The sequence below is a fragment of the Lithobates pipiens genome, unplaced genomic scaffold (genome assembly GCF_037356315.1).
Source record: "Lithobates pipiens isolate NorthernLeopardFrog02 unplaced genomic scaffold, aLitPip1_a1.2 Scaffold_1, whole genome shotgun sequence".
In the NCBI taxonomy this organism is placed as follows: Eukaryota; Metazoa; Chordata; class Amphibia; order Anura; family Ranidae; genus Lithobates; species Lithobates pipiens.
In genome coordinates this window covers 92298136-92322024 of record NW_027507685.1, presented here as the reverse complement: position 1 = coordinate 92322024, position 23889 = coordinate 92298136, and the positions used below count along the sequence as shown (strand labels likewise).

Here is a 23889-nt window from a genome sequence, read left to right as displayed (position 1 = left end):
CAGAGTCTGAGGAACCCCCTACACGGGCGAGTTCATCTTTCAGGGGATCAGACAGACCCAACCGGAACTGGTAGCGGAGAGCAGCATCGTTCCAATTGGTGTCTGCACTCCAACGCCTGAACTCTGCAACGTAGTCCTCTGCGGCCCTGCAACCCTGCTGTAATGCATGGAGAGCGGCTTCGGCTGTTGCTGAGAGCTGAGGGTCCTCATAGATTCGGGCCATCGCGTCAAAAAAGGTGGTCAGCATAAATATGCAGCGTATGCTGACGATATTTTATTTTTTGTCCAGAAGCCCCATATTTCCCTGCCTAATCTGATGTCGGCCCTCTCTACCTACCAAACCCTCTCCAATTTTAAAATTAACTTTTCGAAATCGGAAATTCTAAACATTAATCTCCCCAGACGGGAAGCAGATCTACTGCGGCCCCTCTTCCCTTTTACATGGGTTCAGCGTCATATGAAATATCTAGGAATCAACCTTACACCAAATATTCACTCCCTTTTTCGATATAACTACCTCCCACTACTCAACAATATCAGAGAGGACCTGAGAAAATGGAAGAACCTTTCACACTCCTGGCTAGGGAGGGTTAACGTTGTTAAAATGAACATATTGCCCAGAGTCTTATTCCTATTCCAAATGATCCCCATGGGGGTACCCATAGGTTTTTTTACAACACTACAGACCATGATCTCCCGCTATGTTTGGAGGAACAGCCATCCCAGGGTATCTAGGGACGTTTTATACCGTGCCAAAGATGCTGGGGGCCTGGCTCTACCGAACTTTAGGATGTATTACCATGCAATTATACTCACCAGGATAGCAAATTGGAAGTACGCGGTTAACACCAAGCTGTGGGTGGCCATGGAACACTTTTTATCTGGGGCAGACCTCAGAGTTGCACCGTGGATCCCTCGTGTTCACAGACATCTTGGTACTGAAACCTCCTCACTCACTTCCTCCACCTTTGCTGTTTGGGACTACTTACACAAGCGGTTCTCCTGGTCTTACAACTCCCCTCTAATGCCACTTCTCCACCAACGATATTTTCTACCGGGTCTACTAGATCCAGGCTTTCATGCCTGGTCCTCGGATGGGTCCCTGATGCTGCACCAGGTCCTCCGGAACAATGCCCCTAAACCTTTGTCAGAAATACTCGGCACCAAGCCGATTACATTCCTGGACAAGTGGAGGTACGTTCAATTACAGTGTTTCCTGCGGGCCCTGCCCCGACCACTGAGAGACTCCGAGACTTTAAATGAAATTGAGGTGGTGTTTTACCCCAAGGATCCTCCCTTGCATTGCATTTCTTTGTTCTATAAGGCCCTCAATAGTCTCCTCCACAACTCATTCCCGTCCTTTCTGGCCTCATGGGAGAAAGATTTAGGTACCAACCTCACTGACCTACAAAAACGGAAGGTGCTACAACTAACCCAGGTCTCATCCATCGCCTCACAAATAGCTGAGGTTAACTACAAATTGCTCACCAGATGGCACTACACCCCTGTGAAGTTACACAGGATGTTTCCTGACAACTCCCCGTTATGCTGGAGGAATTGTGGGTTCCGGGCCACTCATGCACACATATGGTGGTCATGCCCCGTTATCAAGCCGTTCTGGTCGAATGTCATCCAGATTATTCAACGTATTTCTGGCACCCTCCTCCCCGATGAACCCTGGGCCATTCTCTTCCATGCTACTATAGACCCTGTGGGCCGATACAAACGCTCTATCATCCCACACCTGCTGAACACAGCTAAGGCACTGATACCTGCCCTGTGGGGCCAATCAAAGACTCCGTCACTGAAAAGTTGGATGCGTAAAATCGAGGCAGTTTACCTCATGGAGGACATCACTCATGCCAATAAGAATTCCTCGCAAAAAACCCTCTTGACTTGGTCTTGTTGGAAAGAATTTACCTCCACTACATTTTACGCAGATATCTTAGCGCAGCCCCACTGAGTAGCGCAAACTAAGTTTCTACATGCCACCACGCGAGCCACCGTACCCCCACCCTCTTTCTCCCCTCCTTGACCCTCCTCTCCTTCTCTTCCCCCCCCCCCCCCTTTTTACACTCTCTTGCCTTTTTCTGTTATCTCTCAGTTTCTGTGATAGACAACATGATACCTGGTCCTTGAATCAGAGCTGTGTACTTTGCTCATTATCTCTTGAATGCTTTTCGGTTTTGTTTTTGTGTTTTTTTTTGTTTGTTTTTCTTCACTGGCACTTCCGTTATTGCTTTACTGTGTTTGCCCTAAGATGCTCTGATGCTAATTACTAATCCTGTCCCCTGGTTTATGGGACTGGGTGCTGTATGTGGATTTAACAGTATATGTTTGTTGTTTATCTTTAATAAACATTTATTAAACAAAAAAAAAAAAAGGTGGTCAGGTTGGAAAGTTTGTCAGCCTTTTGTTCAAGAAGGCGATGTGCCCATGTCTGGGGTTCGTTCTGGAGCAAGGAGATCACAAAGCCAACTTTGGTGGCTTCCAAAGAAAATGTCCGTGGCTGAAGAGCAAGGTATAACTCGCAGGAATTTGCTGCGTTCACCAGAAAATCTTTCAGGCGTGGGCACTCGAGGTTCAGGAGGTAACATCACTACTGCTGGTGGAGCAGGCATGCTGGCAGAGGCAGATGGTGACCCTTGGGTAGTAGCTGGCGGGGAGAGGGCTTGAACACGTTACCCAAACGGGAATAGCTTTCTTGAAGGCTTTTAACTGCCTGGGTCAAACCCGCCAGATGCAAACACAGTTCATCCAAAGGAGAGGCTCCCTGCGCGGGCTCGGTCATGGCTGCTTGATACTGTCACGTACCTAGTGGTGAGCCCGGAATGCAGAAGGAGACCTCTCTTGCGTCCCCGACTCACAGGCCTTGATGATGGTGACAGGAGGCACGGGAGTCAGAGGTAGCACGAGTGCCTGGCAGGATCAACAGCCGGTGGATGGATCAGGCTGACTTCAGGAACTGTAGCTGGAGAAGCAGGCCCCAGTGACAGCAGGCAGGAACCAGTAGACAGCAGGAGACCAACAGGAACAGGTGGATCACTCAGGGGCAGGCACACAGAAGAGTCAGGCAAGCCGGGTCAAACCAGACAGTCAGTACAGGAACAGATGCAGCAGGCAGAGGCAGGAACGTGGAACAGGCCGAGTCGGTAACGGATGAGCACGGATGGACCAGAGGATGAGACAGGTGCAGAGTCGTAGACAAACCGGAGGTCAGAGGCAGGCAGAAGGCAGGGAAGGTCGCAGGGAAGGTCGCAGGTCAGGCCGGGTCAATACACAAACAGATCAGATTCAGGTAAGTCTCAGGAACGCTGTAGATCAAGCAGCAAGATCAGAAGGGAGAACTGGGTTTAAATAGCCCGCCTGGCGCCGGTAACCGTGCGCGCGCGCGAGCAACCGCGAACACGCGCACCAGGCACCCGCAGGCGCGCACAGATAGGTGACGGACCACTGTCCCCAGCCAGCCTTTCCTGACAGCTCCACTACACTAACTAACCCACAAAGGGAAGTCACATGATCGGGCCTGCCCTGTAGGCCTCAGCAGCAGAAGAAAACCTCTGATTGGTCAACCAAGTCACGTGTTGTTTCCGTAGTAACGAAATTTGGATATATTGTCATATTGAGGTATATATTTTTTCCTTTAAATTCATCGTAAAGAACGTTCGTACAAGTTATCGAACCTAACGACAATTCGTATTTCGTACGAATTGAAATTGAATTTCGGACACGAAATACGAAGTACGAATTAATTCTAACATGAACTGGAAGGTAACGGAACGAAACAAATTTATTGACGGCGCCCATGTCTATTACATAGTAGGTGAGGTTGTAAAAAAGACACAAGTCCAACCTATGTGTGTGATTACATGTCAGTATTACATTGTATATCCCTGTATGCTGCGGTCATTCAGGTGCTTATCTAGTAGTTTCTTGAAACTATAGATGCCCCCCCGCTGAGACCACTGCCTGTGGAAGGGAATTCCACATCCTTGCCGCTCTTACAGTAAAGAACCCTCTATGTAGTTTAAGGCTAAACCTCTTTTCTTATAATTTTAATGAGTGGCCATGAGTCTTGTTAAACTCCCTTCCGAAAAAACGTTTTATCCCTATTGTGGGGTCACCAGTACGGTATTTGTATATTGAAATCCTATCCCCTCTCAAGCGTCTCTTCACCAGAGAGAATAAGTTCAGTGCCCGCAAACTTTCCTCATAACTAATATTCTCCAGACCCTTTATTAGTTTTGTTGCCCTTCTCTGTACTCGCTCCATTTCCAGTACATCTTTCCTGAGGACTGGTGCCCAGAACTGGACAGTATACTCCAGGTGTGGCCGGACCAGAATCTTGTAGAGTGGGAGAAGAATAAATTCAATACCTTCACAATCTCCCCATCCTTTGTAACCAGACGTCCTTCCTCATTCTTTATGGGGCCAATATGGTCTGTCCTCCCTTTTGTACTGTTTACATACTTAAAGAATTTCTTGGGATTTTTTTTGCTCTCCTCCACTATATGTCTTTCATGTTCTATCGTAGCCCCCTTATTGCACCCTTACATTTCTTCTTGCATTCTTTATAAAGTCTGAATGCTGACGATAATCCCTCAACCTTATATTTTTTGAAGGCCTTCTCCTTTGCTTTTATATGCATTTTTACATTGGAGTTAAACCATCCAGGACTTCTGTTCGCTCTTTTAAATGTATTGCCCAATGGGATGCATTGGCTAATGCCCTTATTTAATATGCTCTTAAAGCAAACCTATCTCTCCTGTGTGTTCTTTGTTCCTAAGATTTTATCCCAATTTATGCCTTCTAGCAAGGTTTGTAGTTTAGGGAAGTTGGCTCTTTTGAAATTCAGTGTCTTCGTATTCCCCTTATGTTTGCCATTTGTGTGATTTATACTGAAGCCAACTGACCTGTGATCACTGTTTCCTAAATTGTCCCTATTTCCACATCCATGATCAGGTCTGTATTGTTGGTACGTCTACCATCTGACCCATAAAATTGCCCTGCAAGACATTTAGGAACTGGCAAGCCTTAGATGAATGCGTGGTTCCCTCCGCCCAGTCTATGTCTGCATAATTAAAATGCCCCATTATGATAACACTTCCCATCCTTGCTGCTAATCCAAATTGTGATAGGAGATCTGTCTCCCCTTCCTCCCTCAGGTTAGGGGACCTATAGCATACTACTAGTATTATATTCCCCTTAGCTTCATCCCTTTGGAGCTCTACCCATAAGGATTCCACCTCCCCCCTAGCTCCCTTAGTGATGTCATCTCTCCCATTCATTAGTACATATTCTTGATATATAGGCACATCCCTCCCCCTATTTCACCCTCTCTATCCTTGCGATAAAGGGTATACCCTGCAATGGTTGTCAGCCAATGATGAGAGCTGTTGAACCAGGTCTCTGAAATTCCCACAAAATCCAAATCTTCCTCGTAACAACAGTATGTCTAGTTCACCCATCTTGTCCGCCAGGCTCCTGGCATTGGGGAATATGCCGGTCGCATATTATCCTCTTATTGGGTACTCCGAGGTTCTCCGCGAGAACCTTGGATTTATGTGCTTTGGTCAACCTACCACTAATGCCCCCAATACTACCCTCTAGAATATGTTCCACGCTGACTATCTCTACATCTGGACACCCCCCCCCCCCATCTCCTAGTTTAAAAACCACTCTAACTTTTTGGCCATCTTCATTCCCAGCTGATCTGCACCCTCCTCATTTAGGTGCAGTCCATCCCTTCTATAGTACTGGTTATCGACTGAGACGTCGGCCCTCCAGGAACCCAAACCCTTTCTTACTACACCAGCTCTTTAACCACTTGTTTACTTCCCTAATTTTCCTCTGCCTTTCTGCCTTTTTTAATATTCTGATGTGATATTCCTTTTGTTATGTATAGTCTCTAAATAAAAATAATAAGGTCAATATTCAGTTATGTGCTTGTTATGCTTTATCAGAAACCTAGATAAGCAGGACCATCCTATATGTGGCTGTCGACTAAGGATTTAAAATAAATCTAGATTTACCTGCAGCTTGCATGAATGCTGTATATAATTCCTGAGGTAGAAGAGGCTCTTGCAAGTCCCTCAGAAACCCCTTAAGCACTGCAGATATGTCATGGACACACGTGTCTTCTCCAAGGAGAACGTCACCGGAATTTGCAAACTCTTCTCGAAGCTAAATGATTACATTAAAATTAAAATAATTAAATTAAGTAAATAATTAAAATGTAAAATATTTAATTGAAAAGGAATCTACTTTTTTAATTTAGATGTAATTTAGTGCAAAAACATCCCAGAATTTTAGAATCTTATCATTATTAACACGACATGACCAAAAATGGGTGGACATCCAGCCATCACATCCATTATATAGCCAAAAGTAGGTGGACACCTTTCTAAATTCGAATGTTTTCAGTGAAGGGTACTGTGAATACTACAACGTACACAGATAATTGTTTTCTTCCAACCTTGTGGTAACAGCTGAGTGAAGGCCCTTTTCTTTTCCACCACAACTGTTTTCCTGTACACAAAACCAGCTGCATAAAGAAATAGTTTGATGAGTATGATGTGGGGAAATTTGAGTGTCCTGTACAGAGCCCTGACCTCCAACCTACTAAACACCTTTCGGACAAACTGGAACGCCAACTGAAAGTCAAGTTATCTCCAGCATGGGTACCTGGTACCACAAATGGCCACAAATCCCCAGACACCCTTGTGGAAAGCTTATTTAAGAAGAGTGGAGGTTGTTTAAGTGGCAAATAGGGGCCAACTCCCTATTATTGGCCATGGTTTTGGAATAGGATGTCCAAAAAAATCATATTAGGTGTGATGGTAAGGTTCCAAAACTTTTGCCCATATATAGCACTTGATTTTACTTTGTACACTTTATTTGACAAACGTTCTTTTGGTTGAATGGTCACAAATCCTCACAGAAGAGTTGGACATTGTTGTTTCTGAAAAGGGTGGTGGGGTGTCAAGGCCATATTATTATCCATGGTTTGGAATGAGATGTCCAATAAGGTGTGATGGTCAGATGTTTACTTTCACAAACATTTGGTCAATATAGTGTTTGCATCACTAATACATTATTAACACAATTTACAGGTAGTCATCTACAGTATGATTATTAATTATGATGCCCTCCTACAGCTTGTAGAACATAATATAACAGATTTATGGAGAATGTTATTGCCCTAAGACAGCCTTCTCCAACACAGAGAAACCCTTGAAATAACTTTCTGGTCTCAGGGAACCCCTGCTAAAAATGACTATATCTACAACTCATGATATATTAGTGTGGTGTTCAGTGGGAAGAATGCTCCTTACACTTGTGATCTTTAGGAAGAATTACCCCCTTACAGATAATAAAAAAATCACCAAAGATCAATGGGAACTTATCTGAGAGGCACAAATTGCTCAAGGAACCCCTAGCAACTTCTGGGGGGACCCTAGTTGAGAAACGCTCTTTTCTGAGATATTCTCCTATGTAATGAAGACAAAGGAAGATGTATTGGTAGACCAAAGGGTCTACCAACACATCTTCCTTTGTCTTCATTACATGGGTCTGAGAATTAGTAGAAGATCATTAGGAACAAAGTGAACACTGATATACAGTGCATCCAGAAAGTATTCACAGCGCTTCACTTTTTCCACATTTTGTTATGTTGTAGCCTTATTCCAAAATTGATTAAGTTCATTATTTTTCTCAGGATTCTGCTAACAATACCCCTTAATGACAATGGGAAATACGTTTGTTATTTGTTATAAGTTATTTTGTTATAATCCCATGTACCTAAGTATCCAAGTTTTTGTCATTACACTCAAATTTGAGCTCAGGTGCATCCAATCATCCTTGAGATATTTCTACAACTTGATTGGAGTCCACCTGTGTTAAATTCAGCTGAATGGACATGATTTGGAAATCATGTCTATGATGTCTATATAAGGTCCCACAGTTAGCAGTGGATGTCAGAGCACAAACCAAACCATGAAGTCCAAGGAATTGTCAGTAGACCTTAGAGACAGGATTGTATCAAGGCACAGATCTGGGGAAGGGTACAGAAAAATGTCTGCAGCATTGAAGGTCTCAATGAGCACAGTGGCCTCCATCAGCCATAAATGGAAAAAGTTTGGAACCACCAGGATTCTTCCTAGATAGGGCTGACTAGCCAAACTGAGCGATTGGGAGAGAAGGGCCTTGGCCAAGGAGGTGTGCAAGCAGGGCCGCTGATAGGGGGGAACCACCGGTCCTTCTGTACGGGGCCCGCACACACACAGGGGCCCGGACAGGGAGGCAGGTCGGCGCGGTATGACAAATATAGAAAGGATCCATCTAGCAGCTGAAAGCCGATTTCTCTCCCTCCTGTCAGTTTTCAGCTGCTAGATGCATCTGAAAGCAGCATTGCGGCTGCCTGTTTTCCTCGTGTGGAACACAGAGTTGTGTCGGGACACTGAGAGCGGGGGAAGTGCCGGTGGATAAGTCATATACGGCCCCTTCCCAAGGCTGTATTAAAATACAGGCACCTCTGAGAACTGCCCAGGGGTCCTTGGTGCATCCCACTGCTTCCCGCAGTACTCTGGTAGGAGGTTCCTCTGGCTTTGGTCAGCTGTTTTGTACAGGTCAGTGCTGTAATGTATCTTGTGTCCAGCTGTCCTAATGTGTGTGTCTCTCCCTCCCCTGCATCATCCTCCCCACCTCAGCCACTAGCTGGTCCTGCTTTCCTTTCATCTTCATACAGGTCACAACACTCATCAGTCTCTGCCTGTCACACTGCTCTTCTACCACATGTTGTTAACCCTCGCCACTTCTGCTCCTTGCTAATTTTCAGCCTCTCCAGACATTCTTTTCCTGACAATTTACAAAAAATAGTCCTTCACTTCCCTCCCCCTCCCCCTCCCAGTCCTCTTCTCTGCAGACACTTCACCTTCATGCAGGTGCCTGTGCCCCCCACCTTCACACAGGTACATGTGCCCCCCACCTTCACACAGGTACATATGCCCCCCACCTTCACACAGGTACATGTGCCCCCCCACCTTCACACAGGTGTCTGTGCTCCATACACAAACACTATAACTTGCTGGAATCCCCCAGCCTGCACACCCCCAACACTGAATCTTTATTAGTTAATGAAATCTCACCATCTACCCCTCCTTGACATACAATTTGCTTTTATTATACTGTGGCAATTCCTCACCAGCCAACAGTATTACCCATGCCCATCCCTGACCATCCAGTCCCCTCCACCCCATCTATATGCCTCCCCATTCCCATATTCTATCACAAATCCTCCTTTTTTATCCCTATACAGCCCAAAATTCCCACAGTCTCACTCCAGTTCTTCTCTACCCACCTCCACTCCACTCTCCTCATTTTCCCTTACCCCATGGTTCCCATCTCTATCCCTCCCCCCCCCCACCATTTTTTTCAGGGTTAAGGAAGAACCCCAAAGTGGAGCATCTTATTACTGCTGCTGCTTGTGTGGGTGGGATGTGTACTGTGCCAATCCCTGCTGACCCTTCTCTCCTATTCATCCCATGTGATTGGCACAGTACATATCTCACCCACACAAGTAGCAGCAGTAATGAGATGCTCCACCTTAGAGTTATTCCAGAACCCCTGCAAAGCACCAGAAGAAAGCCAGAAACTCTGGAGGGGAAGGTAGAGGGGGAGTTGCTCTTCCATTTGTAGATTTAGCCCAGTGGCAGCCTGCCAGAATCTGAAATGTCAACTTCCCTGCACAGCTCTTCTTCAGGAGGCCGTATCTGTATAATAATACATTACTGCCCCTATACTGTACCCTCTGGCCCCCTGTACTGTGTCCACTTACCCTCCCCTGTACTGTACCCTCCTAACCACTGTACTGTGCCCTCCCGTACTGTACCCTCCAGTCCCCCTTCTTCTGTGGCTCCCTGTACTGTTCCCTCCTAACTGCTTAACCATGCCTTCCTGTTCCCCCCATAAGTTTATAAGTTATGTTGTGTTTGTATCCACTAATGATGATTTTTGTGTATTTTTAGCGAAAATTTTGTTTTTATATTTTTTAGTGGGGCCCTGTCAGGTAAGCTGTACGGGGCCCCATGATTTCTAACAGCAGCCCTGTGTGCAAGAACCTGATAGTCATTCTGACAGAGCTCTAGTGTTTTTTCTGTGGACAGAGGAGAACCTGCCAAAAGAACAGCCATCGCTTCAGCATTCCACCTATCAGGCCTGTATGGTTAGACGGAAGCCACCCGACCTGTCATGCTGTGTCCGGGATTTGATCCTGAGGCCTGGGGTTCTTTGGATGGTTTTATATTGCCTGAACCACCAGGGAACTTCCTTTAAAGGTAGAATCATTGTTATGTTCTGCTTCTTGAGTTTGGATGCTGGCTGCACCCTGTGACCAGCTGTATGCAGTCACCTGATCTAGTGACTATATAAATCTTCACTTGCCCTTTCTGTCTTTGCCCTAGTATAGGTTCCCGTTACTGATTGTTGGTGTATGATATTGTTTTGCTGGTTTCTGACTTCCACTTGTTCCTGACTCCACTTCTTGGATTACCCCTGTGGCCTTCGCCAATGCCTGTTCCTGACCTTGCCTCTTGGACTACTCCTTTGGACTTCGCTGATCACTGTTGCCGACTCTGCCTGTTCCCAGCCTTGCCTCTTGGACTACTTCTTTGGATTACTCTGATCGGGTTTCGCTGACTTCATTCTCTACCAACTGTGAGCTGCTTGTTTGGTGTTCCTTAATTCAGTCTGTTTGCACTTCCCTTTGTGGTCCCGTATTTCTGACTGCGGGATCTCAACTGCCCTTCCACCTGATACTGGGATAACAAGACTACTGGACAGGAAACTGGAGGGGTGGTTAGAGCCTCCTGGAAGACCTGACAACTCCTCTGTAAAAGGCAAATGACAGAGCCCAGACTTGGACCCATTTGAACATCTCTGGAGTGATCTGAAAATGGCTGTGCACCAACGCTCCCCATCCAACCTGATGAAGCATACGAAATTCTGCGAAGAAGAATGGGAGAAACTGCCCAAAAATAGTTGTGTCAAGCTTGTAGCATCATACTCAAAAATACCTGAGGCTGTAATTGGTGCCAAGGGAACTTCCCCAAAGTATTGAGTAAAGGCTGTGAATACTTATGTACATGGGATTTTATTAGTTTTTAATTTTTAATAAATTTGTAAAGATTTCAAACTTCTTTCATGTTGTTATTATGGGGGATTGTTTGTAGAATTTTGAGGAAAATAATGAATTTAATCAATTTTGGAATAAGGCTGTAACATAACAAAATGTGGAAAAAGTGAAGCAATGTGAATACTTTCTGGATGCACTGTATATCAGTTCAACTCACAGGAGGTGACAAAGACATGGCGTTTTTGGCAGGATCAACAGATATTCTCTGTCATTGCTAAAGATGATCTTAGTCCGAAAAAAGAAAATTAATGCAGCCACCTCATCTAAGCTGAGAGAAGCTGCAAAATGTTAGATTTTTGGGGATTTTAGATCAAGTTGCTTGGCCCAAAACTGAAGACAAAGATTTGCCATGAATATCACGGCAAGAAAATACAAAAGATTTTTACTACTATTTCCTCCTAATGTGTTTCTGCAGTCTGCTCACGATTCAGTATTATACTTGCCTGTTCTACTCTTTTCTTCGAACCAGCGATACGAAAGATTCCCACCGTCTGAAGGCCTAAGTCAAATAAACAAAAAAAATGTCATATTTCTGAGATTTATCTGACTCCCCCCCCCCCTATTTTCGCCTGTTGATCCTGCCTGTAAAACACTTCCTGTGCTAGAGTGACACTCTACTACACTGTACTGCACAACCTAGGACAGGACTATGTACATGTCCCCCTCTCCTCATTTCCATAATGCACAGGGTGAGTGTTTAGTAGTCTACAATGGGAGCTGTACAAACAAGGAAGAGTGCAGCACAGGGAGGAATGTAGGAGGTTAGCACCTCACAGGATTTCTGGCAAGAGAAACAGGTATTTTTGCACTTATCAGACATAACAAATTGCTTTCAGCTTCATATTTAACTTGCCAAAACAATTAAGGTCATTGTTAGAGTTCACATACTCTGTAACACCTTGCCGGAAAATTTTGTGTCAACAATGGATTCAGAATTTTGCATTTATTAATAACAGATAGATAGATATTGTATTTTATTTAAAACATTTTCATGCTGGATATTTATACTGGTATGGACTGGGTTATGTATTAGGATCAATACTGGTATGGACTGGGTAACGTGTTAGGATCTATACTGGTATGAACTGGGTTAAGTGTTAGGATCTATACAGGTATGGACTGGGTTATGTGTTAGGATCTATACTGGTATGGACTGGGTTATGTGTTGGGATCTATACTGGTATGGACTGGGTTATGTGTTAGGATCTATACTGCTATGGACTGGGTTATGTGTTAGGATCTATACTGGTATGGACTAGGTTATGTGTTCGTATCCATACTGGTATGGACTGGGTTATGTGTTCGGATCTATACTGGTATGGCCTGGGTAATATGTTAGGATCTATACTGGTATGGACTGGGTAACATGTTAGGGTCTATATTGGTATGGACTAGGTTACGTGTTAGGCTCTATATTGGTATGGTCTGAATTATGTGTTAGGAAGGAAAGAATGCCACATCGTTTGATGGAAACAAAAATGATCACCCTACAGAGGGCTGAATTCAAACACACCCTGAAATTCAAAGTAAAAAAATTATGCTGCAGGCGAGTACATTTTACTGAAATTTCATTGCAGCAACTCAACGTGGTCCTCAGTAGTTTGTATGGCCCCCGGGTGCTTGTATGCATGGCTGTCAATGTTGGGGGATGCTCCTTATGAGACGACAGATGGTGTCCTGGAATATTTCCTCCCCAGATCTGGACCAGGGCATCGCCAAGCTCTTGAACAGACCTGGTGGTGGTGTAACCTGGTGGTGTCGGATGGAACGAAACATAATGTCCCAGAGGAGTTCTATTGGATTTAGGTCAGGCGAGTGTGGGGGCCATTCAATGGTATCAATTCCTTCATCCTCCAGGAACTGGCTGCATACTCTCACCACATGAGGCAGGGCATTATCGTGCACCAGAAGGAACCCAGGACCCACTGCACCAGCGTTGGGTCTGACAATGGGTCCAAGGCATGCCCGGACTGGCCATAGGGCATACCGGGCATTTGCCCACCGGGCCGCATATGTCATTATCTCCCCATTGTGCAGCTGCTTGGCCGGACCTGCAACAAGCTCCGCGAGCGGCTCCGCGGCCGACTCCGCAGAGATGGCCGCATTTGTTTCTGGCAGAGTCTCTATCAAGGCTGTGGGCTGGGCTGCTCCTTGTGCCAGCACCGCTCAACACAGCCGTCTCCACGGCCACCTCCGCGGCCGTCCGGCCAGCCTTTCACCTTAGGAGGAAATGAAGAGTTAGGGACAGGTCATGTGACCGAAGGGGGAGGAGTTGAAGGAGACCTCATCTGCCTAGTGTCGTAAAAGGATCTGCAACTAGTGATGGACGAACTTCCGACGGGACGTTCCGCGAACGCGGCCGATAGTTCGCGAACCGGAACGTTCGCAGCGGGCCCCATTGACTTCAATGGGAGGTGAACTTTGCAAACCTACAGGTAAAAATTTGCAGCCACAAAATAATTAATAGCTGTGCAAACACAGTCCCACCACATGTATAACACATGTATGAGGTGAATCTGGGATCGACAACTACAAGCATTCTTTTTTTATATGGGAAATTGTTGTGACAATTCAGGACTGTGGAGCGCATGAAGGCAATGGAGGAGAGGGAAGGTCAGGGTAGGCAAAGAAGAGGGTGCAGGAGATGATCACCAGCAGCGTGACATACAGCAATGACACCTGCACCGTGATAGAGTGATCTGACAACAGCACCGTGATAGAGAGCACTGACACCAGCACCGTGATATACAGCACTGACACCTGCACCGTAAGCAGCCCCAGGAGGAAGTCAGCATAGCACAGGGATGGTGGAAGTCCCTCATAATGAGCATAGCACAGGGATGGTGGGAGCCCTTCATAATGAGCATAGCACAGAGATGGTGGGAGCCCCTCATAATGAGCATAGCACAGGGATGGTGGGAGCCCCTCATAATATGCACAGCAGAGGTACAGCCCCAGGAGGAAGTCAGCACAGCACAGGGAGGGTGGGAGCCCCTCATAATAAGCAGCCCCAGGAGGAAGTCAGCACAGCACAGGGATGGTGGGAGCCCCTCATAATATGCACAGCAGAGGTACAGCCCCAGGAGGAAGTCAGCACAGCACAGCACAGGGATGGTGGGAGCCCCTCATAATAAGCATAGCACAGGGATGGTGGGAGCCCCTCATAATATGCACAGCAGAGGTACAGCCCCAAGAGGAAGTCAGCACAGCACAGGGATGGTGGGAGCCCCTCATAATAAGCATAGCACAGGGATGGTGGGAGCCCCTCATAATATGCACAGCAGAGGTACAGCCCCAGGAGGAAGTCAGCACAGCACAGGGATGGTGGGAGCCCCTCATAATAAGCAGCCCCAGGAGGAAATCAGCACAGCACAGGGATGGTGGGAGCCCCTCATAATAAGCAGCCCCAGTAGAAATATGACACCGCTCAACCTCTTCAAACAGGAGGGTACGGGCATATAGTACGTGTGCTTTTTTTGGACAAGGAAGTGAGCCAAATGAAGAAAGAAGGTCTGTGTGCTCGATTTAAAACAATTGTTTATAGACATATACATGGTCACTGGTCACAGGAGCAAACAGCTCAAGCCTAGTTGCTCCTGCCCTACCCCTACCACCCCTGCGGAAGGGCCTGCCTCTTCCTCTGCCTGTCATTTTTTAAATGACCCTGTGACAAAACTCTCAGTCCCTATACTGATGAAGGACTGCTGCAGTATAGGGCAGCGGTCAGCAGTAGTGCACCTCAACCCTATGTATTGTGGACCTATACCAGTCCTTATAGAATAGCAGACTGTACCTCACTCAACCCTATGTACTGTAGCACCCTACACCAGGTTACCAGTCCTTATAAGGACCTTTGTGGAACAAGTAGGTTGTGTGTGACTGATTAGCAGACTGTACGTCAGTCCCTATACTGATGAAGGACTGCTGCAGTATAGGGCAGCGGTCAGCAGTAGTGCACCTCAACCCTAGGTATTGTGGACCTATACCAGTCCTTACGGAATAGCAGACTGTACCTCACTCAACCTTATGTACTGTAGCACCCTACACCAGGTTACCAGTCCTTATAAGGACCTTTGTGGAACACTTAGGTTGTGACTGATTAGCAGACTACAGCAGAAGGGCAGCAGTCAAGTATAATATTCTTTCTATATTTGGAAGAAAGAATATTATACGTGTACAAGCCTATTACCATACCACTGATACCAGTCCTGAAAAGAACCTTTGTGGACCTAATATAGTAACAGCTACTGATTAAACTGACCCTCACTGCCTCACACACAGCTTCCTGCCTGTCCCTATATAAACTGACAAAACAGAGGCTGCTGGAACAATAACTGGAATAGCACTTTTGTGGACCTGATAGTAACAGCTAATGATTAAACTGACTGTCCCTGCAGCACACACCGTCCTGTCCCTTTCTCTACACTGACAAAAGACACTCAGGCTGCTGCAACAATCACTAGCACAGCACTGCCTCAAGCCTATATCCTGAACTACACCTAACACCTATACCAGTCCTGAAAAGAACTTTTGTGTACCAAATAGCTAGCGATTCGGGTCACTGCAATCTCTCCCTGTTCCACACAGCAACCTCTCCCTATAGTGACAGAAGAAAGAATGTAAAATGGCCGCCGGATCGGGTGTATTTATAAGCTAGGGGGAATGTCCAAGTGTCCATGTGCTGTAATGTCTCAATTGGCTGTCCTGTACCCCATGATGGATGTGTCATCATAGATCAAAGTTCTTTTACACAGTAGACACGGAAGTCCGCCGGGCGGACCGCGAACAGCCGAAATTTGCCGCAAAACGACCACCGGGCGAACCGTTCGGCCATCACTATCTGCAACTGCTAAAAAGATAAGTGACACTATTGCCGGCATATATATGTAGATTTTTTTATGCATCTTGGCTGATAATGTGTTTTATTTTTTAATCATGCCTGCCAATGTGTTTTATTTTTTAATCATGCCTGCCAATGTGTTTTTTTTTTTAATCATGCCTGCCAATGTGGTTTTTTTTCATGCCTGCCAATGTGGTTTTTTTTCATGCCTGCCAATGTGGTTTTTTTTCATGCCTGCCAATGTGGTTTTTTTTCATGCCTGCCAATGTGTTTTTTTCATGCCTGCCAATGTGTTTTTTTCATGCCTGCCAATGTGTTTTTTTCATGCTGCCAATGTGTTTTTTTCATGCCTGCCAATGTGTTTTTTTCATGCCTGCCAATGTGGTTTTTTCATGCCTGCCAATGTGTTTTTTTTTATGCCTGCCAATGTGGTTTTTTTTATGCCTGCCAATGTGTTTATTTTTTTCATACCTGCCAATGTGTTTTTTTTTTTCATGCCTGCCGAGTACCTGTCACAGTCCATTAGAGTACCGAGTACCTGTCACAGTCCATTAGAGTACCGAGTACCTGTCACAATCCATTAGAGTACCGAGTACCTGTCACAGTCCATTAGAGTACCGAGTACCTGTCACAGCCCATCTGAGTCCCCGAGTACCTGTCACAGCCCATCTGAGTCCCCGAGTACCTGTCACAGCCCATTGAGTCCCCGAGTACCTGTCACAGTCCGTGTACCAGAGTACCTGTCACAGTCCGTGTACCAGAGTACCTGTCACAGTCCATCTGAGTACCCGAGTACCTGTCACAGTCCATCTGAGTACCCGAGTACCTGTCCCAGCCCATCAGAGTACCCGAGTACCTTTCCCAGCCCATCAGAGTACCCGAGTACCTGTCCCAGCCCATCAGAGTACCCGAGTACCTGTCCCAGCCCATCAGAGTACCCGAGTACCTGTCCCAGCCCATCAGAGTACCCGAGTACCTTTCCCAGCCCATAAGAGTACCCGAGTACCTGTCCCAGCCCATCAGAGTACCCGAGTACCTGTCCCAGCCCATCAGAGTACCCGAGTACCTGTCCCAGCCCATCAGAGTACCCGAGTACCTGTCCCAGCCCATCAGAGTACCCGAGTACCTGTCCCAGCCCATCAGTGTACCCGAGTACCTGTCCCAGCCCATCAGAGTACCCGAGTACCTGTCCCAGCCCATCAGAGTACCCGAGTACCTGTCCCAGCCCATCAGAGTACCCGAGTACCTGTCCCAGCCCATCAGAGTACCAGAGTACCTGTCCCAGCCCATCAGGGTACCCGAGTACCTGTCACAGCCCATCAGAGTACCCAAGTACCTGTCGCAGTTCATCAGAGTACCCGAGTACCTGTCACGGCCCATCAGAGAACCCGAGTACCTGTCACGGCCCATCAGGGTACCCGAGTACCTGTCACGGCCCATCAGGGTACCCGAGTACCTGTCACGGCCCATCAGGGTACCCGAGTACCTGTCATGGCCCATCAGGGTACCAGAGTACCTGTCACGGCCCATCAGGGTACCCGAGTACCTGTCACAGTCCATTAGAGTACCGAGTACCTGTCACAGTCCATTAGAGTACCAAGTACCTGTCACAGCCCATCTGAGTCCCCGAGTACCTGTCACAGTCCGTGTACCAGAGTACCTGTCACAGTTCATCTGAGTACCCGAGTACCTGTCACAGTTCATCTGAGTAGCCAAGTACCTGTCACAGTCCATTAGAATACCGAGTACCTGTCACAGTCCATTAGAGTACCGAGTACCTGTCACAGTCCATCAGGGTACCCGAGTACCTGTCACAGCCCATCAGAGTACCCAAGTACCTGTCCCAGCCCATCAGAGTACCCGAGTACCTGTCCCAGCCCATCAGAGTACCCGAGTACCTGTCCCAGCCCATCAGAGTACCCGAGTACCTGTCCCAGCCCATCAGTGTACCCGAGTACCTGTCCCAGCCCATCAGAGTACCCGAGTACCTGTCCCAGCCCATCAGAGTACCCGAGTACCTGTCCCAGCCCATCAGAGTACCCGAGTACCTGTCACGGCCCATCAGGGTACCCGAGTACCTGTCACGGCCCATCAGGGTACTCGAGTACCTGTCACGGCCCATCAGGGTACCCGAGTACCTGTCACGGCCCATCAGGGTACCCGAGTACCTGTCACGGCCCATCAGGGTACCCGAGTACCTGTCACGGTCCATTAGAGTACCGAGTACCTGTCACAGTCCATTAGAGTACCAAGTACCTGTCACAGCCCATCTGAGTCCCCGAGTACCTGTCACAGTCTGTGTACCAGAGTACCTGTCACAGTTCATCTGAGTACCCGAGTACCTGTCACAGTTCATCTGAGTAGCCAAGTACCTGTCACAGTCCATTAGAATACCGAGTACCTGTCACAGTCCATTAGAGTACCGAGTACCTGTCACAGTCCATCAGGGTACCCGAGTACCTGTCACAGCCCATCAGGGTACCCGAGTACCTGTCACAGCCCATCTGAGTACTCGAGTACCTGTCACAGTCCATTAGAGTACCGAGTACCTGTCACAGTCCATTAGAGTACCGAGTACCTGTCACAGTCCATTAGAGTACCGAGTACCTGTCACAGTCCATTAGAGTACCAAGTACCTGTCACAGCCCATCTGAGTCCCCGAGTACCTGTCACAGTCCGTGTACCAGAGTACCTGTCACAGTTCATCCGAGTACCCGAGTACCTGTCACAGTTCATCTGAGTAGCCAAGTACCTGTCACAGTTCATCTGAATACCTGAGTACCTGTCACAGTCCATATGAGTACCTGTCACCACCCTTCAGAGTACCCAAATACCAGTCACCAAACCATCAGAGTACCTGTCACCAGGCCATCAGAGTACCCGAGTACCTGTCACCAGGCCATCAGAGTACCGAGTACCTGTCACCAGGCCATCAGAGTACCCGAGTACCTGTCACCAGGCCATCAGAGTACCCGAGTACCTGTCACCAGACCATCAGAGTACCCGAGTACCTATTTGCAGCCCATGTCTCATAGAATATACGTTGGGGTGTTTGCTTTCCAAAATGGGGTCATTTTGTGGGTAACTTCATTATCCTGGTGGTCCAGGACCTTCAAAAGTGTGATGGGTAGGAATTAAATGAGATGTGTCATTTATGCTCCTAGAACGCCTGAACGTACTACTTCAATGTTCGGCCTCTCTAAGTGGCCAGGCTGTGTAAAAGTCCTACACATGTGGTATCACCATACTCGGGAGGAGTAGCAGAATGTATTTTGGGGTGTAATTTTTGCTATATACATGCTATGTGTTAGAAATATAATTGACAATTTTGTGTAAAAAAAAAAAAAATGTGTTTTAATTTTTTTCCACATATTCCAAAAACTTCTGGAAAAAATAATAACCATTCAAAAGACTCATTATGCCTCACAGATTATACGTTGGGGTGTTTGCTTTCCAAAATGGGGTCATTTCATGAGAAATTCCATTGTCCTGGTACTCCAGGGCCTTTAAAAGTGTAATAGGTGGATGAGAAATAAGATGCGTCATTTTTGCTCGTAGAACGTCTGAAGGTACTACATCAATGTTGGTGCTCTGTATGTGGCCAGGCTGTGTAAAAGTCTCACACATGTTGTATCACCGTACTCGGGAAGAGTAGCAGAATGTATTTTGGGGTGTAATTTGTTGTATGCATATGCTGTGTGTGAGAAATAACCTGATAATATGACAATTTTGTAAAAAAAAATAATAATAAAAAAAATCTTAATTTTGCAAAGAATTGTGGGAAAAAATGACAACTTAAAAAACTCACCATGCTACTTACTTAATACCTTGGAATGTCTACTTTGTAAAAAGGGGTCATTTGGGGGGTATTTGTACTTTCCTGACTTGTTAGTGTCTCAAGAAATGAGATACATCTGATGTACTGAAGGCCTGATCAGAAGTGATCAATTTTCAGTGATTGGCACCATAGTTTGTAGACTCTATAACTTTCACAAAGACCAAATAATATATACTAAATGTGGGTTATTTTTACCAAAGATAGGTAGCCATATAAATTTTGGCCAAAATTTATGAAGAAAAATTACTAATTAGCAAAAATGTATGACAGAAACAAAGAAAAAGGCATTTTTTTCACAAAATTTACGTTTTATTTTATTTATAGCACAAAAAATAAAAATCCCACTAGTGATTAAATACCACTAAAAGAAAGCTCTATTTGTGTGGAAAAAAGGACACAAGTTTCATATGGATACAGTGTTGGATGACTGAGTAATTGTCATTCAAACTGTGAGAGCGCTGAAAGCTGAAAATTGGTCTGGTCAGGAAGGGGGTGTAACTGCACTGTATTGAGGTGGTTAAACTGATCTTAATAAAAAATAAAAGTGGTCAGTCTCTCTTAGAGACCTCTTTCACACTGGTCACCTCCTGTATTAGATCCGCAGTCTCTGGTCATCTCTTGTATTAGATCCGCAGTCTCTGGTCATCTCCTGTATTAGATCCGCAGTCTCTGGTCATCTCCTGTATTAGATCCGCAGTCTCTGATCATCTCCTGTATTAGATCCGCAGTCTCTGGTCATCTCCTGTAATAGACCCGCAGTCTCTGGTCATCTCCTTTAATACAGCCGCAGTCTCTGGTCATTAGGGATGGCCGAACGGTTCACCAGAAGGTCGTTTCACGGCGAATTTCTGCTGTTCGCGGTCCACCCGCGTCGGCGGACTATTGCCGCCGTTCGCCCAGCGGACTTCCGTGTTTACTGTGTAAAAGAACAAAAGTGCTATTCAAGTTATTGTTCCAGCAGCCTCTGTTTTGTCAGTTTAAATAGGGACAGGCAGGAAGCTGTGTGTGAGGCACAGTCAGTTTAATCAGTAGCTGTTACCATTAGGTCCACAAAGGTTCTTTTCAGGACTGGTATGGTAATAGGCTTGTACACGTATAATATTCTTTCTTCCAAATATAGAAAGATTATTATACTTGACTGCTGCCCTTCTGCTGCAGTAGTCCTTTATCTGTATAGGGACTGAGGTACAGTCTGCTAATCATTCACAACCTACTAGTTCCACAAAGGTCCTTATAAGGACTGGTAAGGTCTAGGGTACTACAGTACATAGGGTTGGGTGAGGTACAGTCTGCTATTCCTTAAAGACTGGTATATCACGGTGCTGGTGCTGGTGATCATCTCCTGCACCCTCTTTGCCTACCCTGACCTTCCCTCGCCTCCATTGTCTCAAGAGTCCTGAATTGTCAGAATTTCACATATAATAAAAGAATGCTTGTAGTTGTCGATCCCAGATTCACCTCATACATGTGTTATGTCATTGGCCATGTGGTGGGACTATGTGTGCACAGCTAGTAATTATTTTGTGGCTGCAAATATGACCTGTAGGTTTGTAAAGTTCACCATCCCTGTGCTGTGCTGACTTCCTCCTGGGGCTGCTTATTATGAGGGGCTCCCACCATCCCTGTGCTTTGCTGACTTCCTCCTGGGGCTGCTTATTATGAGGGGCTCCCACCATCCCTGTGCTGTGCTGACTTCCTCCTGGGGCTGCTTATTATGAGGGGTTCCCACCATCCCTGTGCTATCCTGACTTCCTCCTGGGGCTGCTTACGGTGCAGGTGTCAGTGCTGTATATCACGGTGCTGGTGTCCGTGTTCTCTATCACGGTGCTGGTGTCAGATCACTCTATCACAGTGCGGGTGTCATTGCTGTATGTCACGCTGCTGATGTCAGTGCTCTCTATCAGGGTGCTGCTGTCAGTGCTGTATATCACAGTGCTGGTGTCAGTGCTTTATGTCACGCTGCTGATGTCAGTGCTCTCTATCGCGGTGCTGCTGTCAGATCACTCTATCACGGTGCAGGTGTCATTGCTGTATATCACGGTGCTGGTGTCAGCGCTGTATATCACGGTGCTGGTGTCATTGCTGTATGTCACGCTGCTGGTGATCATCTCCTGCCCCCTCTTCTTTGCCTACCCTGACCTTCCCTCTCCTCCATTGCCTTCATGCACTCCACAGTCCTGAATTGTCACAATTTCACATATAAAAAAAAAAAAGAATGCTTGTAGTTCGCCTCCCATTGAAGTCAATGGGGCCCGCCGCGAACGTTACGGTTCGCGAACTATCGGCCTCGTTCGTGGGCCCCGTTTGCGAAACATCCCGTTGGAAGTTCGTACATCACCACTGGTCATCTCCTGTAATAGATCCGCAGTCTCTGGTCATCTCCTGTAATAGATCCACAGTCTCTGGTCATCTCCTGTAATAGATCCGCAGTCTCTGGTCATCTCCTATAATAGATCCGCAGTCTCTGGTCATCTCCTGTATTAGATCTGCAGTCTCTGGTCATCTCCTGTATTTGATCCGCAATCTCTGGTCATCTCCTGTAATAGATCCGCAGTCTCTGGTCATCTCCTGTAATAGATCCGCAGTCTCTGGTCATCTCCTGTAATAGATCCGCAGTCTCTGGTCATCTCCTGTAATAGATCCGCAGTCTCTGGTCATCTCTTGTATTAGATCCGCAGTCTCTGGTCATCTCTTGTATTAGATCCGCAGTCTCTGGTCATCTCTTGTATTAGATCCACAGTCTCTGGTCATCTCCTCCTGTATTAGATCCGCAGTCTCTGGTCATCTCCTGTATTAGATCCGCAGTCTCTGGTCATCTCTTGTATTAGATTTGCAGTCTCTGGTCATCTCCTGTATTAGATCCGCAGTCTCTGGTCATCTCCTGTAATAGATCCGCAGTCTCTGGTCATCTCCTGAATTAGATCCGCAGTCTCTGGTCATCTCCTGAATTAGATCCGCAGTCTCTGGTCAGGCCTGGATTGGCCATAGGGCAAACCGGGCATTTGCCCGGTGGGCCGGGGCCACCAGGTCGCTTGTCCTTGTTTGCGGGGCCAAGGCAGGCTGCTCTTTAAGCCCACGTCAGTCCCCTAACCTTTCCGCGGCCCCCCGGCTGCCAGATCAGCTCAGGCTCAGCCATCGGCACAAGGGGGACTGAGACATGAAGGGGGGAGGAGCTAGAGGAGCCATGGCTGCCAATATAGTTTAGCCATTGGCGCCACGGACGTGACCACGAAGGGGAGAGGAGCCTGATGCAGTCGGATCAGAGAGAAAGTAAGTGTGGCCACCTGTAACCTGAATAGGAGGAGAGGTGGGGCGGCTGCATATAGAAGAATCATTCTGTGTATCTTCCTCCTGCAGCCTCTGAATGCCTGCTTCTACTCCTCTCCCTCTCGCAGACTTTCAGGTACTGCGGGAGGAAGATGGAGAGAATAATTCTTCTATATGCAACCACCCCACTACTCCTCCTATCCTGCTCATCTCTACCCCCCCCCGCAGTGCTCTCTAACCCACCCAGTGCTCTCTGCTGCCCCCCTGTGGCCTCTGCCTCTCTCTCACTGTCATATCCACCTCCCCCATGCTCTTCGCTGCCCCCTGTGCCCTCCGCCTCTCCTCCCTGTGCTTTTTTACCTCCCCCCATGCTCTACGCTTTCCCCCTGTGCTCTTCACCTCCCCCAGTGCTCTCCACCTCCCTTCTGTGCTCTCCACCTCCCCCCATGGTCTCCGCTGCCCCCCTGTGCTCTCCGTCTCTCTCCCTGTGCTCTCCACCTCCCCCCCATGGTCTCCGCTGCCCCCCTGTGCTCTCCGTTGCTCTCCACCTCCCCCATGCTCTCCGCTGCCCCCTGTGCTCTCCACCTCCCCATGCTCTCCGCTGCCCCCCTGTGCCCTCCACTTCTCCCCCAGTGCTCTACAAGCCCCCCTGTGCTCTCCACCTCCACCCAGTACTCTCCACCTCCCCCATGCATCCCCCATGCTCTACGCTGCCCCACTGTGCCCTCTGACTTTCCCCCTGTGCTCTCCACC

General features: G+C 47.1%; 1 protein-coding gene and 1 long non-coding RNA gene across 2 annotated transcripts in view; one reads left to right on the top strand and one right to left on the bottom strand.

Annotated features, from left to right (window-relative positions):
• LOC143948006 (rho GTPase-activating protein 6-like) overlaps window positions 1-23889 on the bottom strand; it is a 203079-nt gene that overhangs the window by 58447 nt on the left and 120743 nt on the right. The window contains exons 6-7 of the mRNA XM_077465170.1: window positions 11635-11690; window positions 6033-6183 (exon numbers count right to left, since the gene is read on the bottom strand). Of these exons, the coding sequence (XP_077321296.1) occupies window positions 6033-6183; window positions 11635-11690 (207 nt within the window). The remainder of the gene's footprint in view (window positions 1-6032; window positions 6184-11634; window positions 11691-23889) is intronic.
• LOC143988251 (uncharacterized) lies at window positions 8430-11191 on the top strand. Its single transcript, XR_013276806.1, has 3 exons — window positions 8430-8627; window positions 10053-10334; window positions 10466-11191. It is a non-coding gene; the product is annotated as an uncharacterized LOC143988251 (long non-coding RNA).